The 16,026-nt window shown below is 46.8% G+C and overlaps 1 protein-coding gene across 1 annotated transcript in view; it reads left to right on the top strand.

Moving 5' to 3' along the window:
• The window catches only part of LOC108793750 (regulator of G-protein signaling 3-like), a 77,856-nt gene extending 63,187 nt beyond the window's left edge, over positions 1-14,669 (top strand). Inside the window, exons 6-7 of the mRNA XM_018564775.1 lie at positions 3,713-3,879; positions 14,019-14,669. Coding sequence (XP_018420277.1) covers positions 3,713-3,879; positions 14,019-14,198 — 347 coding nt within the window. The 3' untranslated portion in view covers positions 14,199-14,669. The remainder of the gene's footprint in view (positions 1-3,712; positions 3,880-14,018) is intronic.
• The last annotated feature ends 1,357 nt before the right edge of the window (positions 14,670-16,026 follow it).

Here is a 16,026-nt window from a genome sequence, read left to right on the forward strand (position 1 = left end):
TTGTGTTTATAGTACTAGGTTAGGTTCAGATCTGAGTGATCCCATCTCCGGGCCGCGCAATCGTGGTTGCCACGCGGCCCCATTGATTGCAATTGGGTTAAATCCGCGCGGCAATCGCTGAAAAAAGGTACATTTTTTTTCCCCCCCGACACAACGCGCTGCTTTTTTAGCCGTGATCGTGTTCAATTGCACAGGCGGAATCTCAGTGGGAAACCGCGCAATCTGCCCAGCGCTTTTCCCGTGTTAACCGTTTCACAGGATAACAGCTCACCTGATACTGCAGTATCGTGCCGCTCGGGTGCGTGCTCCACGCAGCACGCACTACCGCTATAACACAACTCCAAAGCGATCGGCACTCCTTTTCTTTGTAAAAAAAAAAAAGTATCAATATTTATTGTAGCCATTCTAAAAGCTTTCCATAGTCACGACGTTCCATAAATAACACCTCTTCAAATAACAGCTCGTGAATGTAAAAGTATACAGCTCTCATTTTCAGGCAGTGTCAATTTAAGTTAATGTAACAGCCCTTTGTTAAAGTGAACCACGTCCTAAGCAAGGCCTCCCGAATCTGAACAATGGCCATTATTAATAATAAGGAATATCACTAGACCGGGAAATACTGTCCTTCTCCCCCCTCTCCCTGTTCTGGTCTCCGCCCCCCTCTAGACCCGCCCACACCAGTCTCCCCTTTTTTCTCCCCGCAATGCTCAAAGTATGGGATGCATTGCTTAGCTCCTCCCATATTTCCTCATATTATGGCCCTCTTTCCCAAGTCATGGACAACCCTGACTTCCCTCCGGCACACCATGCCTGCCAGTTCCTTGGTTGGCAGTCTCGATCTTTTAGCCCTATTTGTCAGGCACTGCAGGCGGGCACTTTGCGGCCCCTTATTGGGTTGTTAAGGAGGGACACTGTGATGCCGGGTAGCTGGCTGGCGTATTTTCAATTGTGCGATTTCCTGACCGGGCTTGCTGCGAGAGGTCGCCCAACGAGAGAGCTTTCTCCCTTTGAGAAATTGTGTGTCTCCAGAGACCCCCCAGCACGCATGATTTCTACTATATACGGGTTTTTGCTGTCCGAGCGCGCCTCGCCTACCCTCTCTTTTGTGAGGGACTGGGAGAGGGAGATAGGATGCGACCTCACAGATGAGGACATTTCTAAATCCTTTGCTTTAACACACACCATGTCCGTAGCGAGCAGATATCAAGAGAGAAATTATAAGGTCCTGTCGAGATGGTACTACTGTCCTACGAGACTTCAGGCCATGTACCCATCTGCCTCTGCACTATGCTGGCGGTGTCTGTCACATCCAGGGACGATGTTGCACATCTGGTGGTCCTGCCCTCTGTTGACCTCGTTTTGGGAAGCTATTTTTGATACCTATGACCAGATCTTTCACACCAAGGTGCAAGGTGGACAGGTCTCCAAAGGTGGCCCTTCTGTCCGTACTACCAGGTTCGATATCCTCGGCTAAGAAGGGTCTCCTCAGATTTTTCGTGATGGCAGAGAAGGCGGTTATACCGCGTCACTGGAAGTCGAGTACTCCCCCTACTACCCGTGAGTGGGTACTTGAAATGCATAATATATGCCGGATGGAGGAGCTCACTGCAGCTCTGTATCATCAGTGCGTATGCGCAGCTCAGGGTACATTCACAGGTTACTTTTGTTGCCGACTTAAATGAACTCCCATGTGCATGCGCAGCTCAGTGTGCATTTACTGGATACTTCAGTGCCGGAATGAATTAACTCCAATGTGCATGCGCAGCTCAGTGTACATGTACTGGATACTTCAGTTTCGGGATGAATACATTCCTATGCATAGCTCAGTGTACATTCACAGAATACTTTAGTGCCAGAATGAATGAACTCCTATGCGTAGCTCAGTGTACATTCACAGGATACTTTAGTGACGGGATGAATGAACTCCTATGCATATGTTTAACTTGGTGTACATTCACAGGATACTTTAGTTCCGGAACTAATGAAGTCCTATGCATACGCACAAGAGTTGCATCATTCCGGCCCCACCAATCAAGATGGTCAGTGATCCCAAGCAGGAAAAAAAGACCAGGCGAAGTTGTTGGCACCAGCAAGGCAGCCAGGAAGGGGAGTGTACTGTCGCTTTAAGTCACTCATTCATCTGCCCACCATACATTGAGTTCTGATTGGTTGTTGCTTGCCACTACACTTTGCCCCTCATCACCATTCGTCGCGCTGCCTTAAAAGAATGTTGGTAGAGTTTATGTATTCTTTTTTTAATAACAACGGATACAAACTTAATTGCCACACAAGACATTTTGTAATTTTACTGTTATTAAAGAATGATCTTTCCATTTCAGTCTGCAGCCGGCTGAGGTTTTATAAAGGGAAAAAATAAGAGTAGAATCACATATTTCTTTTTTAAGTAACCATGGCAACAATACTCACTTTGTAGACAGAAATTCCAGGAATCATTCCCATAACTGGCTGGCTGCTTTTCTCCGAAAGTCTGCACAGAGCTTGAGGCTAAATTACAAGCAACCCTGGCCGTGTCAGGCCAATAGCAAACAGGTGAGCTGGCCATGTCCCTAAGCAGTCGATTGATTCCTTTTATACGCCTTGGGCAGGTAATGTGTTTAATATAAAGCCCCCTCCCCGAATCCCTCCAGAACCTGCAGAACAGAAGCAGGTTATAATCTGTACTACAATATAGCAGACCCCTTACAAAATCTTTTAAAGCGGAGTTCCACTTTGAATCCTTATATGCTTTTTTTGTATACTGACAGTATAGGTAGTTATGTATTGGCTTCCCGTAATACCAATTCACAGCAGAACTGAGGGATGGCCAGCACTGTAGGGCCAACAGACTCTACTGCAATTCACTGTGTTTTCAGGCTAGCACTGGGAGCTTGCTGACAGGAGGAGAGTATTGATGCTTCTTCGCTGTGCAAATAGCATTGCGAGTATATAATGACATATTTTACACACTTTTACACACTGATGGACTGCTGCTCCCTTTCATGATTCCAGTGCAATATTGGAGAATTAAAGGAAGGATCTGATTGGTTCCAGTGGCCAGCATATCCTGTTATTCTTCACAAAGGGTGTTCATGAGGTGAACCTGTTGCAAGGGCAAAGCGCAGGTCCGTACAGAGCCGTATCTAGCTCCTTTTGCGCCTGAGGCAAAAACAGAAAATTGTGCCGCCCCTCCCCCCCCCAACAGACGTGTGCGGAGTGTGACATGATGCACCCCGCCTCCAGGATGATGGTGTGCATGCGCAGAATGCGTTGGTGGCCAAATCCAAAATAGCATAAAAATTTGTTTTATTTGACCAAACGAATGAAAACATTTTTAGTTTCCGTTTATAAGTCCTCTGCCCATACAGGTGGGGAGAGCAGCAGGTATCCGAGGAGAAGCTGGAGCCTGTGCCGCCCCTCTTCTCCCTGCCAAGCCGTAGCTGTGTTGGCCGTCTGGCGCCCCTGTTGCCAATGGCGCCCTATGCTCACCATGACAACACTGGCAAGGAGACGCAGCCATGTCCGGCCCTGGCTGCGCCCCCTCTCAGCTGCGCCTGAGGCGATTGCCTCACTCGCCCCATGGTAGCTACAGCCCTGGGTCCGTACGATGATATTGGCATCCTTCATGTCTCTCTCTCGCTGTCTTCAAGCGATGTAATTTGAAACTAGTAATATCCTTTACAAACGTGACTCTCTTTTCTATGTTTGCATCCAGATGGACGAGCTCTCTTTCGGGTATTCCTGCAGTCAGAGTTCAGCGATGAGAATCTGGATTTCTGGTTGGCCTGCGAAGAGTACCGGGATACGCACCCCCATTTCATCCTCAACAGCCGGGCGCGCAAAATCTACCAGCACTACATCGCATATCAATCCCCAAAGGAGGTAACGTGCCTCGTGCTTGGAAAGCTTATCAAAACCCTGTTTGTATCTGCAGGATAATGACCGTGTCATATAATAATAATCACATTTTAGAACATTTTGTGCTCTCACGAGATACTTCAGTGCTGGAACGAATGGACTCCTGTGAGCATGCGTGACCCAAATTCAGCATCTAGCAGGCTGCTGTCTGCTATACGCTGACAGCACATAGCCGCGCTGCAGCCGGTAAAGATCCCGGCAATACTGCTACCTGACAGCTGGCTCTACCTCTCGAAGGGCCCCGTCACACCATAAAGTGCGTTCCAGAGCGTTCGGCCTCTGGAACCGGCCGGCTCACTTTGTTTTGGGGCGGGAGGGGGCACGGCGGTGCATTGAAGTCAATGGCACCGCAGCCACGACCCCCCGTCCGCAGCGTGATCGCCATCACCCGAACGCGTGGCACATTAGTGCCTGCATTTTGGTCCAGTGCAATCTGCAAAAATGCTGGACCGCAATGCAGGCACTAACGTGCCCCGTGTTCGGTTACGGGCGATCGAACTGCAGGCAGGGAGTGTGGCTGCAGTGCCACAAAACAAAGTGACCCGGCTGGCGTTCCAGTGCGTTCCAGAGGCTGAACGCTCTGGAACACACTCTTTATGGTGTGACTGGGCCCTTCGAAAGCCAGAGCCAGCTGTGCCCGCCCCCTCCCTTGTCTGTCCCTCCAGTAAGCGCTGGAGGGGAGGAGGGACTGACGGTCACCGCTCTCTGCAGGGAGAAGATCGGGAGCTGAGCAATCAGCGGTTTGTGATCACTCAGCTCTCGTTCAATAGAGCCGATGTGTGACAGCTGCAGTGTCGCACGCCGGCTCTAACTATGGGGATGAGTGCATTTCACTGTCCTTTAAAACAGCCTTTTTCAACCAGGGTGCCAAGGCACTTTGGAGTTTATGCTCCGTTCCTCCTCTGAGGAAGCCAGAAGACACCCCCAAGGTGCCTTGGCAGCATCATGCCTCTGATGTGAATGGGGACTCCTGATGTGAATGGGGACTCCTGATGTGAATGGGGGCTCCTGATGTAAAAGGGGGTTTCAGATGTGAAAAGGGGGCTTCTATTTGAAGGCGCTCTTGATGTGAAGGGGGAAACCCCACTGTTTTTGTGTGTGGTCCCCCCTTTAAAATTCATACCAGACCTCTATGTCAGATAAGGGTCTGGTATGGATTTAGAAGGGAACACACTTAATTTTTTTGCATTTTAGACCGGGGTACCTCAAGATTTTGCATACTTTTAAAGGGTGCCCTGACCTAAAAAACTTTTGGAAAACACTGCTGCAAGCAACACAGCTAGGTCTCCTCCCCACCCCCACCCTGCAACTCGGGTATTGACAGTAGGTGCAATAAAAATAAATGTCCTTATTTTTTTTTATTAATACATAAGGACATTCATTGGTGTTTTGTAGTATCTGCCCAGAGTTCAGCTTTAAGAAAAGTGACCATTGTTTTTTTTTTTCTGAATATACAAAGCTGGGGAAGTGGCTTTCAACCCCATCGATGTGACCTTCAATGGCAAAATCAATAGGGATTAGAGCGAGTTTACGGTTTATGACCCCCTGGTCAGAGGGAGGGAGGAAGGACACCACAGGTGTCGGGTGAAGATCTGACATTACGGGATGCTTTGTCATTATTGGCGTTTTAGTGTCTTCTGGAGGAATGTGCGCAATCTCTGAGGATTTGTCAATATTGCTGACACTAATCCCAGGCAAGGAAAGGACTATGATGTCTACGTCCCTTGTGGCAGGGATTGCACATTTGCTAAATGACTTCGAAGGTCACGCTAAAAGCATGTTATGCAGTTTAGGAGATAATCCAATCTGTATTTCAGGGACACATTTAACATGTCTTCTGTCTCTGGGGCAGGCTCGCAAATCTTGTAAAAAGTGGATGTTAATTAATATTTACGCTTCGTTAGGAATCAATGCGGAACACATCGGCATTACCAAATTACAGGGGCACCACCTCTTTCTTTATTGCTTTGGCGCTGCCTCATGTGACCAAACGTCTAGGCAGAGATCACATGGTCACTGGCTATCTGTTCATTGTGGCCGTTTCACAATGAGACAGAGCAAGTGGCCCATCAATGTCTATCACATGCACTTAATGAGCAGAGGCGATGACTTATCAGTGTGTTGCTGCTCTGTCATTGTCCAGTCAGCAGGCTGCAAGTGTGGAGGTGACCCCTCTGCCTTCCTCATTCGTAAAGCTGGTCACCCCCAGCGCTGCAAGGGTTAATTGCATGTTTTGTCTAGGGGCAAGAAATACTGCCCCGTTGCTTGCTCTGGTAAGCTTCCTCCAATGGATTCCCAAAGTTGCCGCTCGACTGGTCACAGACTCTCCAAATTCATCATGTACATTGCAGGACTAGCTGTCTGCATTGTACATGAAGACACTGAGGGCCTGACCGCATACCAGGAGCGGAGGATAGCCACCAGCGGAGCGATGAATAAGGCAAGTATTGTCCTTTTTTCAAATCATATTTACAGATGCAGTGCATTAAGGAAGCCCATTGAGATCAATGGGCTTCCGACGCACCAAAATTTCCCAAAGATTGGACGTGCCAAGAACATTTTTGCCACATTACACTATGTGCTGAAGTGCATTGGGGTGCTATTCAACATCCCACAACGTTTGGGTGTAAATTGGCCCTTAAGACCAGTGTCTTGCTAGGCAAGAGGAGTGCTAAAATGTGCAGGGTCAGCACTCAACTGCTTGTACGTGTCATTCCTCACCGGATGGATGTGTGAAGCATCAGTCCCTCAACGGGGAAAACACTACAGAATGTAAGTCACTGGCATGATATTGATGCCGGCGAGGTAGAGACACATGCAAGGAGGGCAGTATTTCTGTCTCAATGGTGAGGCAACGGCAGAGAAAGCGATGTCACCCTCTTGGCTGCACTGTCTGGCAGAGGTGTAAAAAAAAATTGCAAGACTGGCTGGACAGAATCACAAATCCTTCGGTAGATAAGATAGTTTGTATACGTGTCAGGGTCATCCCTAACACAGAATCTCATTGGGTCACGCGGGGGGGGATGCCTGCCGCCCCCTTTTACTGCCAGAGCGTCCCAGGTTGCTCTTAATAACCTGTTACGCTCTGGCTTGGCTGGCATCCCGTCCAGTTCCTGGCAAGCAACTAGCGACGTCAGTGAGCTGGCTGCCACCCTCTTTTCTGCCAGATCATCCCAGGTTGCTCTTTGCAACCTGTTATGCTCAGGCTGGCGTCCCGCTCAGCTCCGGGCAAACTGTGACAACAATAGTTACCAGGAGCTGAGCTGGATGCTGTGGCTGGCGCCCCGCCCACCTCCTGGCAAGCAACCAGTGACGTCAGTGAGCTGGGTGGGGATGCTGGTGCACTGCCAGTACCCTCATCCACGAACCAATCCCCCCCCCCCCCCCGGGGGCCTCGGTGCCCACCCCCCCCCACCCACCCCCCCCCCCCCCCCCCGGGGCTTCATCGTGCACCACCAGCTCACACACACCCCTGGGAACACATATTTGATCTGTGTGTTCAGCTATTTGCCTGGAGTTCGTGACTTTTAGCAAATGAAACTGCGACGAATCTCCCCGCGGCAATGTAAAAATATCCCCGTAATGGTCTTTAAACACTCGGTGCAACTGCAGTAAATAAACTGTTATCACAGCTTGAAGCTGCCCCGCGCATGTCAGCGGATGAATGTTGATAGCGCCTTGTCATACGGGGGCCGCCTGCAGCCTTTCTCGCTTTCTCCCTTTAAAGGGCATACTTTTCCGATGACAAACACGCTGTTAAAAATGAGTCCCAGGCTTAGAAATAATGTTTATTTTACTCCGCTTTTCCTTTTTCTCCGGCAGTCGGTGCGAAATGAATCACTCTGATCTCCCGCTTTCCTGCTGAATCTGCTCCAAGGTTCCCACTTTGTTATTAAGGGGGAACTCGGTAAACATTAAATGGTGTGCTCAGACCTGTCATTTAGCTGCTTCAAAATCCTATTTGACTTTTTCATTTTTACTCAATTTAAAGTAGATTTAAGCCAAAGCACTAAATTCTTATACAATGCCGATTTTCATTTCAAAAGTCATTTTGATTCTTTTTACGTTTTCAGCTTTCAGGAAAATAATAGCTGGCGATCCTGCTATGAAGGTTCTTGTTCCGGCACTTCCTGTTATAGGGTCCAAACCCGAGCTCATCCCTAGTGACAACTAAGGATGAGCTCGGGGGTCGGTCCAAACTTGAGTTTGATCAAACCACAGAAGGAAACTGTTAGTGCCAGCCCAATCAACTGAGGCTGGGGCATTTCCCACTCCGCAGCTCTACGTGAACAAAGTAGCAGGATGCTGATGACATCATTAACCTTATATGCCCACATGGCCATATTTGGTAAGTGACATTGACCCAATATGGCTCTTCGCCCTTTGGGCCGTTACTGACAGCTTCACCCTGAACCCAAGCTCATTGCTAGTGACAATGTTCTGTTGCTGTCTCTCATTTGTGCCCATGCATTGTCCCCTGACACATTACACAGACATGGCCCACTGTTGCCGCCATTGGGAAACTTGGCAAGGGAGATGCCATTCAGGCATTGCTAGAGCGCATGTAGACCGGAAATGGCTGCAAAGAGAATGCAAGAGATGAGCAGCACTGAATTGCAGCAAAGGGTGAGGACAAAAGCTTAAGTATTTTATACAAAAGAGAAAGAACGGCAACTGTTTATGCTGCACAGCGCTTTAGCAAAGTAAATATCATTTATTTGTGGTTCACATCTGCTTTAATAGTACTCCTGTCTAGTACCCACTGAGGGGTGCAGATGGTCAGCAGTTATGCTCAGGTACACTGTGGCATGTAAATGCTGATTAGTCAGACATGTTCCCCTTTGCAATGTGGCACAGTGCAGTACATCATTGCTTGAAGTTATATATGCACATGGGGGCAGCCATATTTGCTCATTACATATGTAGTCTCTGCTTCCTACTTTATACACCACAACAGTGTGACCATCCTCGGCACTCTAGCTGTGGTGAAACAACAAATTCCATCATGCCTCTGCCTCTGGTAGTCATGCCTGTCAGAGTCTTGCAATACCTCATGGGACTTGTGGTTCCACAACAGCCGGACTGCTGAGGTTGCCTACCCCTGCGCTACACAGCGCCTGCTGATCCTCCTGCCTTCCATTAGATTTCATTAAAATCAATTGATTCTCTGTGATCTCCGATAATGTGAAACATCCACTACGCCCCTGAGACCATGTGACCGAGTCCTTTAAGTCGCTCGAGGGATCTTTTTTTTTTTTTTGCTCAGAATAGTTATGTGGTCGGTTACTGTCCTACGCGAGCATGTAAAGTGATTTTAGTGACAGGTCCACTTGCTTTAAAGTGGGAAACCGTTAGTCTCTGCGGAGTAAAGCCGATGTTGTCGTGTGAACCAGACTGGAATGACCCTCCCAGTGGTGTAACCGCCTTTCATCCTCTGCGCTAAATCTGTATTTCATTTGCTACGGTTTATTTTTTGCACAAGGCCTTTTCGGAGGAGCAGACTGTAAAATCCGTAATGACGCGCGCGTGTCACATGTTGGGCGGGCACTGATGCCGGCGTCTTCCGTCCCAGAACAGAAGTTAGCAATTGAGATGAATAATTGATTGCCAATGTTTTTTTTTGGGGGGGGTGCAATCATTTCTTCTGAAAACTTTGCTGGAATCTTCCCTTCCAATGCTTTCTTCTGGTAAGCTTTTGATGCGTTGGCGTGTGAAATCTTCTGTTCGCTGTCGTCTTTCAGAAGACGATTGAATATTTAATTCGCAAAAAAAAAATAAAGGTGTTCATTGCTCAGATGTTTGGGCTGCAAATGATTGTAGGCTGAAAACACAAAAGTGCACAGCTCGCCCCTATCATGCGTCCCCGCAATCCACATTCGGTGCACGGATGACTTTCTTCCGTAGTAATAGGCTCAAAAACCTTGCAACAGGCGCACGAAAATCTTCCAAAGAACTTCAACTTTATTCCACATGCATCTGTACAATGCACAACCGCTGACACGTTTCTGCCTTACTCGGCCTTAGCCGTAGCTAAGCTAGTCTGATGACCAGCGAAATGTCTTCAAGAAAAATACAGCAAGTCCAGTTGCCTTGACTTTTTTTACAGATATAAATGAATGTATCTTGCTGCACTCCTCACCGGATTCCGCGGATGACCTGGGCATGCCGGTGGGTGCTTGTAGTGATCACGGATGGCGCTGCGAGGCGTATACAGTTTCACAGAATGTCACCAGCACGCCATGCTAAACGTGATTAGCAAAAGTCCATTTTAATGAATGCCATTCAATTGCATGCCCTTTCGGGGCCACACAGGGTCCCCTACATCGGGTTCAGAGTGACGTCATTCTGAGCCCTGATGAAGGGGACCCTGTGTGGCCCCGAAAGCGCTTGCAATTGAATGGAATTCTGTCATTAAAATGGACCTTTGCTACTCGCGTTTAGCATGGTGTGCTGGTGACATTCTTTGAAACTAGGTTTTTATTTCTGTCTACATCCCTGTTGCAGATTTCCCTCACTTCCTGTCAAGTAAAAATCGTTATTATCAGGACAGGAAGTGAGGGGAAATCCATCTAACGGAGCCCCAGATAGCAGTGCAAACCCAACAGGAGTTCCACCACCCCATCCAAAACAATTTGTAGGCTAGATGCACTTTAAACATACAGTATGAAAAAAATCTTTTGAAGCCATGTCAGTCCGTGCAGAAAGGCAGCATTTCCTATTTGCTCTGTTTTTACTTTTGGCTTTCAGTTTTACTTGTGTTCTTGCCTATGTGATTGAGGAAAACTTAGTCATAGCACTTCCTGAGGCACGATCACCTCTCAATGAGCCACGGTTATTAAACTGGGTGTGTGTGTGTATTCCTGCTGGCTACATTTCATTCCTCTCCTAATTTAAAGTGAAGCACCGCGCTATGAGACTCTGAACACAGAGTGTTGCTGAATGACGAAGATCATTTTGCAATAATAACTGATGATTATGGAATGTTTCCAGAATGTGGATAACGGTCTATCAATTACAGCGGAAGTGAGAACAATTCAAATTTGTTGGAGGGATTTTTGGCAGAAGAGACGCGCAATTTCTCATCTGCCAAAAAACTTCCCCCCCTAGGGTTTTTTTTCATTCTCTGTGTACACTGTACGGCGCATGTGCCATGCAGAGTGCACTCTCATCTCATTCATGACCTCTCTAAGATGCCATGAATGGGCCTGATGCCGGGGAAGATATGCACATGCACTGGAGTTAAAATCATCAGTGGCCACCCAATGGACAAAGGGAATGCCTGGGAACCCAGAGCGGCGGCGGGGGACAGAAAATGTATTGCACAGCGCTGGAGAAGGGCACACTTGTAAGGTAAGTGTGCCATCATGGGCAAGTAAGCCCATTCAGCACACAGTGCTTTTTATGGAGGACTCCAATAAAAGAAAAATGAATAGCCCATTAGAAGAAGAAATGTAATAGCTTTTGCCACAATACCAATCATCAATCCATAATTGTGCCCCACAGTACCAACCGTTACTGTCTCTGCGGAGTAAATCCGATCTTGTCGTGTGAACCAGACTGGAATGACCCTCCCAGTGGTCTAACGGGCTGTTATCTTCTCTGCGCTAAATCTGTATTTCATTTGCTACGGTTTATTTTTTGCACAAGGCCTTTTCGGAGGAGCAGACTGTAAAATCCGTAATGACGCGCGCGTGTCACATGTTGGGCGGGCACTGATGCCGGCGTCTTCCGTCCTAGAACAGAAGTCAGCAATTGAGATGAATAATTGATTGCCAATGTTTCTTTTTTTTCGGAGGGGTGCATGATCATTTCTTCTGAAAGCGTTGCTGGAATCTTCCCTTCCAATGCTTTCTTCTGATGAGCTTTTAATGCGTTGGCGTGTGAAATCTTCTGTTCGCTGTCGTCTTTCGGAAGGTGATCGAATATTTAATTCACCAAAAAAAATAAGGCATTCAGTGCTCAAATGTTTGGGATGCAAATGATTGTAGGCTGAAAACACTGTACGGCGCATGTGCCATGCAGAGTGCACTCTCAGCTCATTCATGACCTCTCTAAGATGCCATGAATGGGCCTGATGCCGGGGAAGATATGCACATGCACTGGAGTTAAAATCACCAGTGGCCACCCAATGGCCAAAGAGAATGCCTGGTAACCCAGAAGTGGCGGCAGCAGAGCTGGCGGCGGGGGACAGAAGATTTATTGCACAGCGCTGGAGAAGGGCACAGTAGTACAGTAAGTGTGCCATCATGGGCAAGTAAGCCTATTCAGCACACAGCGCTTTAATGGAGGACTCCAATAAAAGAAAAATGAATAGCCCATTAGAAGAAAAAATGAAACAGCTTTTGCCACAATACCAATCATCAATCCATAATTGTCCCCCGCAGTACTTTGCCTCCACAAGATATCCTCAGTCTTTTGGGTTGAATGACGGACAGCATCATTCAACCAGCTTCCTCTGAGCCCAGACAGCCATGTACCCGCCCCCAGTCCAACTTTAGAGTAAACTTGTCAGCCATTTAAATTGTAAAAAAAGTTAAAGCTCTGCCTTAGAGCCAACATCACAAGCTGACCGTTGTTAGCTCCCTATGGGGTAAACGGCACAAAAAGAACGCTGTAGCAATTTATCTCACTGCCACATCCTACTTGTCACTTCCACCACAAGCAGCCATTTGTCTCATCCGTATAGAGATTGATTTCTACTCTCAGCACTGAATCGCTAGTAATTTTAGTCGTTTTGTTAAACCAATAAAAGTGGTCCGGTGTAGCTCTTGACTTGACTTGCTCTTGACCCTGAGTAATGTGGAAAGTATTTGAAGCGAGTTTTACTTGTCGGCATACATGAAGAACAGCAGCAAGACCGATGCATCAGGGCCACGAAGATCCAGTATATCAATGTGCAACCTTCATAAAGGGGACCTTCAGGGCCCCAACACATCTGTCTTGCTGCTAAAACTCACTTCAAATACTTCAAAGCGCTGGCTATGTATAGCCCATTGCTTGGAGTGCCACCTCCTGCCATTATTATTATTATACAGGATTTATATAGCTACAACAGTTTGTACAGCACTTTACAATATAAGGAAGACATTATAGTTACAATACAAGTCAGAACAAGATGGTACGGAGTAGAGCTGCAGCTAACGATTATTTTCAAAATCGATTAGTTAGCCGATTATTAAGTTCGATTAATCGGATAAACAATAAAATACATTTTAAAAAATGGCTCCAGTGATGGACTACTAGTTTGTATTGAGATTGCAGTCCATCACTGGAGCAAGCTTGGAGCGGTGGAAGTAAAAAAGAAAAAAAAAAGTGTGGAGGCCCTACCTGTGAGAGCTTACATTCTAATAATGGCATGCTCCTGATCTATTTTGAATGGCCATAGGGGAATGGGTGCGGGATAGATCTTCTCAAATAACCTAAGTACAAGCAGTCCCCGGGGTTACGAACAAGATAGGGACTGTAGGTTTGTTCTTAAGTTGAATTTGTATGTAAGTTGGAACAGGTAACTTTTTTAAGTGTAACTGCAACCAAAAATACTTTTTTGGCTAGCATAGGGAAGGGTTTACCCCTGTAAAGTTTGTTTTGCTGTGTGTGCCCCTGTTCAGAAGATTTCACCTCACTTTCTGTCCCCGTGACAATTGGATTTTGAAAATGTTGGGTTGTCGTGGAAACAAGGATTAGTGATAAAGCTTCAGTGGAGTCACCTTTTTCCCATGTTCACTCTTTCAGGAGTAAATTTTCCTTCCTAGTTGTAGATTTCCTTTCACTTCCTGTTGTCTCAATGACAGGAAGTGAGATGACATCTTTCTAATGAGTAAAAATCTAGCGGTGACCGGAAGAAGAGGCGGGCACCCCTCGTCTGCATGTCTAACAAGAGGCAACTTCCTGTAATGTATGTACAGTACTACGAACCAGACCCAAAAAGGCGGGCACTCCTCGTCGGTACGAGCGCGGTAGCATTACAACTACCCCTGCTGTACAGTAATAGCCTCCGTTTTGCAAGTAGGAGTCGTATGCAAGTCGGATGTATGTAACTCGGGGACTGCCTGTAATATCATTTTTCCTGCAATTCATTATCTTCAAATCTCTCCTTCCCGCAGGTCAATCTGGACTCTAGCACGAGGGAGCTAACCGAACACAACCTACTAGTCCCCACGCGTTCAACATTTAACGAAGCTCAGCGCAGAATTTACGGCCTGATGGAACGAGATTCCTACCCACGATTCCTCCGCTCCGATCTCTATCAGAGTACGCTCCATCCACCCAATGGAGCCTGCTGAGTGAGGAAGTAAAGTATGGGGAGCGCGAGGAGGAGCCAGCTGAGCACCTGGCTACAGGGACAGCCTTTTCAGCTTTTAAATGGACCGTCTTTGAAAGGTTTTCTTGAAGGACTGCATGACCTGTGTCAAGATGGAGTCAGTCATGCCAAAGCTTGCCAGGAGTGGCCATGTTGAACAATGAGTATCTCTTGAAATATGCCCCCATTTTGATCCTGCGTGGACCAAAATGCTTCTATGCCATAGCCTCCATGGCTAAGCCATTTTTGAACTGTAGAGCTTCTTTCCTTTACTTTTTTTGCCATTTTGAATCAGAAAGGAGTCAGCATTGGCTGCTTTGATTCAAGATGGAGTCTGTCGTGTCAGCGCTTCGTTGTGGATGGTGACCAGTGTTAACACTAATGATTTGTATACAGAGAGAAGGTCTCCCACAGTGGTGGGGAAGGTTGCAAGGCTGGACCGCCCTTCGGAGACGTTTTGTCAGTTGTGACCGTTTTTGCCTAAAATAACTTCTGCTTAGAACACTAATTATATCTGAAGATCGGAGCCAGACAGACAGACGTAGGCCTGCCTTATCCTGGAGGCCATTTTGAACACTAGTTACTATTAAACCAAGTCATCTTGATTTTTGGCAAGTTGGAATTAGATAGGTGGGCGGTCACCCCACCCTCTTCTGGTGACCTCCATGGTTGAAGAGTCAAAATCGCTGTAATATATTTTAAATTCATTTTTTTAATTATTTTTTAAAAGAAACAGAGACATTCATTTTATTAGGTTAAAACCTACTGATTTCAGAAACGTTATAGAATTTGGAGGTCGTCCTGCCCGCGGTTCGGATTGTCGCCGTGGCCCAGTTATGCATAACAAAGGTCAGCCATTTTGAACAACTTCAACTGAGCCATCTGCCATTTTCTGTAACTCCATAGAGGTAATAAAAGGCCGTGTTTTGGAAAATCGTTGGCTCGAAGTGCCGCTCCTGCGCCCCCCCATCCCCCAAATCTACCTTTTTGTTAACACTATGGATAACCTTTAAAGCCTTGCGCCTTTTTTCTTTGCACTGTTAAATGCCTTTTGCGCCTTTTCTGCCATTTTTTAAATGCCTCCATATTGATGCACTGAAGCCATGTCCCGCTCCTGCACCCCGATAATGCACGTTGCTGCCTCAGTTTCAGCCGGCCACTATTTATATGGCCCACGTAGCCATCACCCGTTATTGTTGTCCATTTTTTCCATGTGTCGAGTCATACTTGTCCGTAGTCACCATGTTGGAAATTGTGTTCGCCATTTTTGTCTCTTCCCCAGCAGGGATCCTGAGCCTCCCGATGACCCCCTTTTCCTAAATGGAGCGTTACATTTTCTTTTTTCCGTTACGGCCTGCATTGCCCTCTCATGACTTCCCTGCTTGAGACCTGCAACGTGTTGTACGTCATTTACTTGTGGCGATAAAGTTTGAAATCAGGTTAAAAAAAAGTGGTTTTGTTTTTTTCTTTGGTTATGAAGTCTAAATGTTTTTTATGAGTAAATATGTAACTAGTCTTAAGCACTGAATAAAGATCTACAGTATTCACTCCCGTCTCCTGCAGTTTTTCTTTCCTTCAGAGGGTTAAGAGCAGCGGTGACTCATCCACGAGCTGTCATAAAGTGCTGGTTTGAAGGGCAAGCAAACCTAGACTACAGCCTGGTTTATTTAAAAGGACAATTAAAATGTATCTTTAGCCTTCTCTGAACCAGACAGGGCCAAGTACTTTGCAATCCTGACCTTTCCTATATTTTGGGAAAAGGCGGGGGTGGGGGGGTTCTAGAAAACAGGACTCCATGACAAAGATCAGCT

This window comes from Nanorana parkeri, unplaced genomic scaffold, assembly GCF_000935625.1.
Source record: "Nanorana parkeri isolate BGI_ZX_2015 unplaced genomic scaffold, ASM93562v1 scaffold779, whole genome shotgun sequence".
Taxonomy (NCBI): domain Eukaryota; kingdom Metazoa; phylum Chordata; class Amphibia; order Anura; family Dicroglossidae; genus Nanorana; species Nanorana parkeri.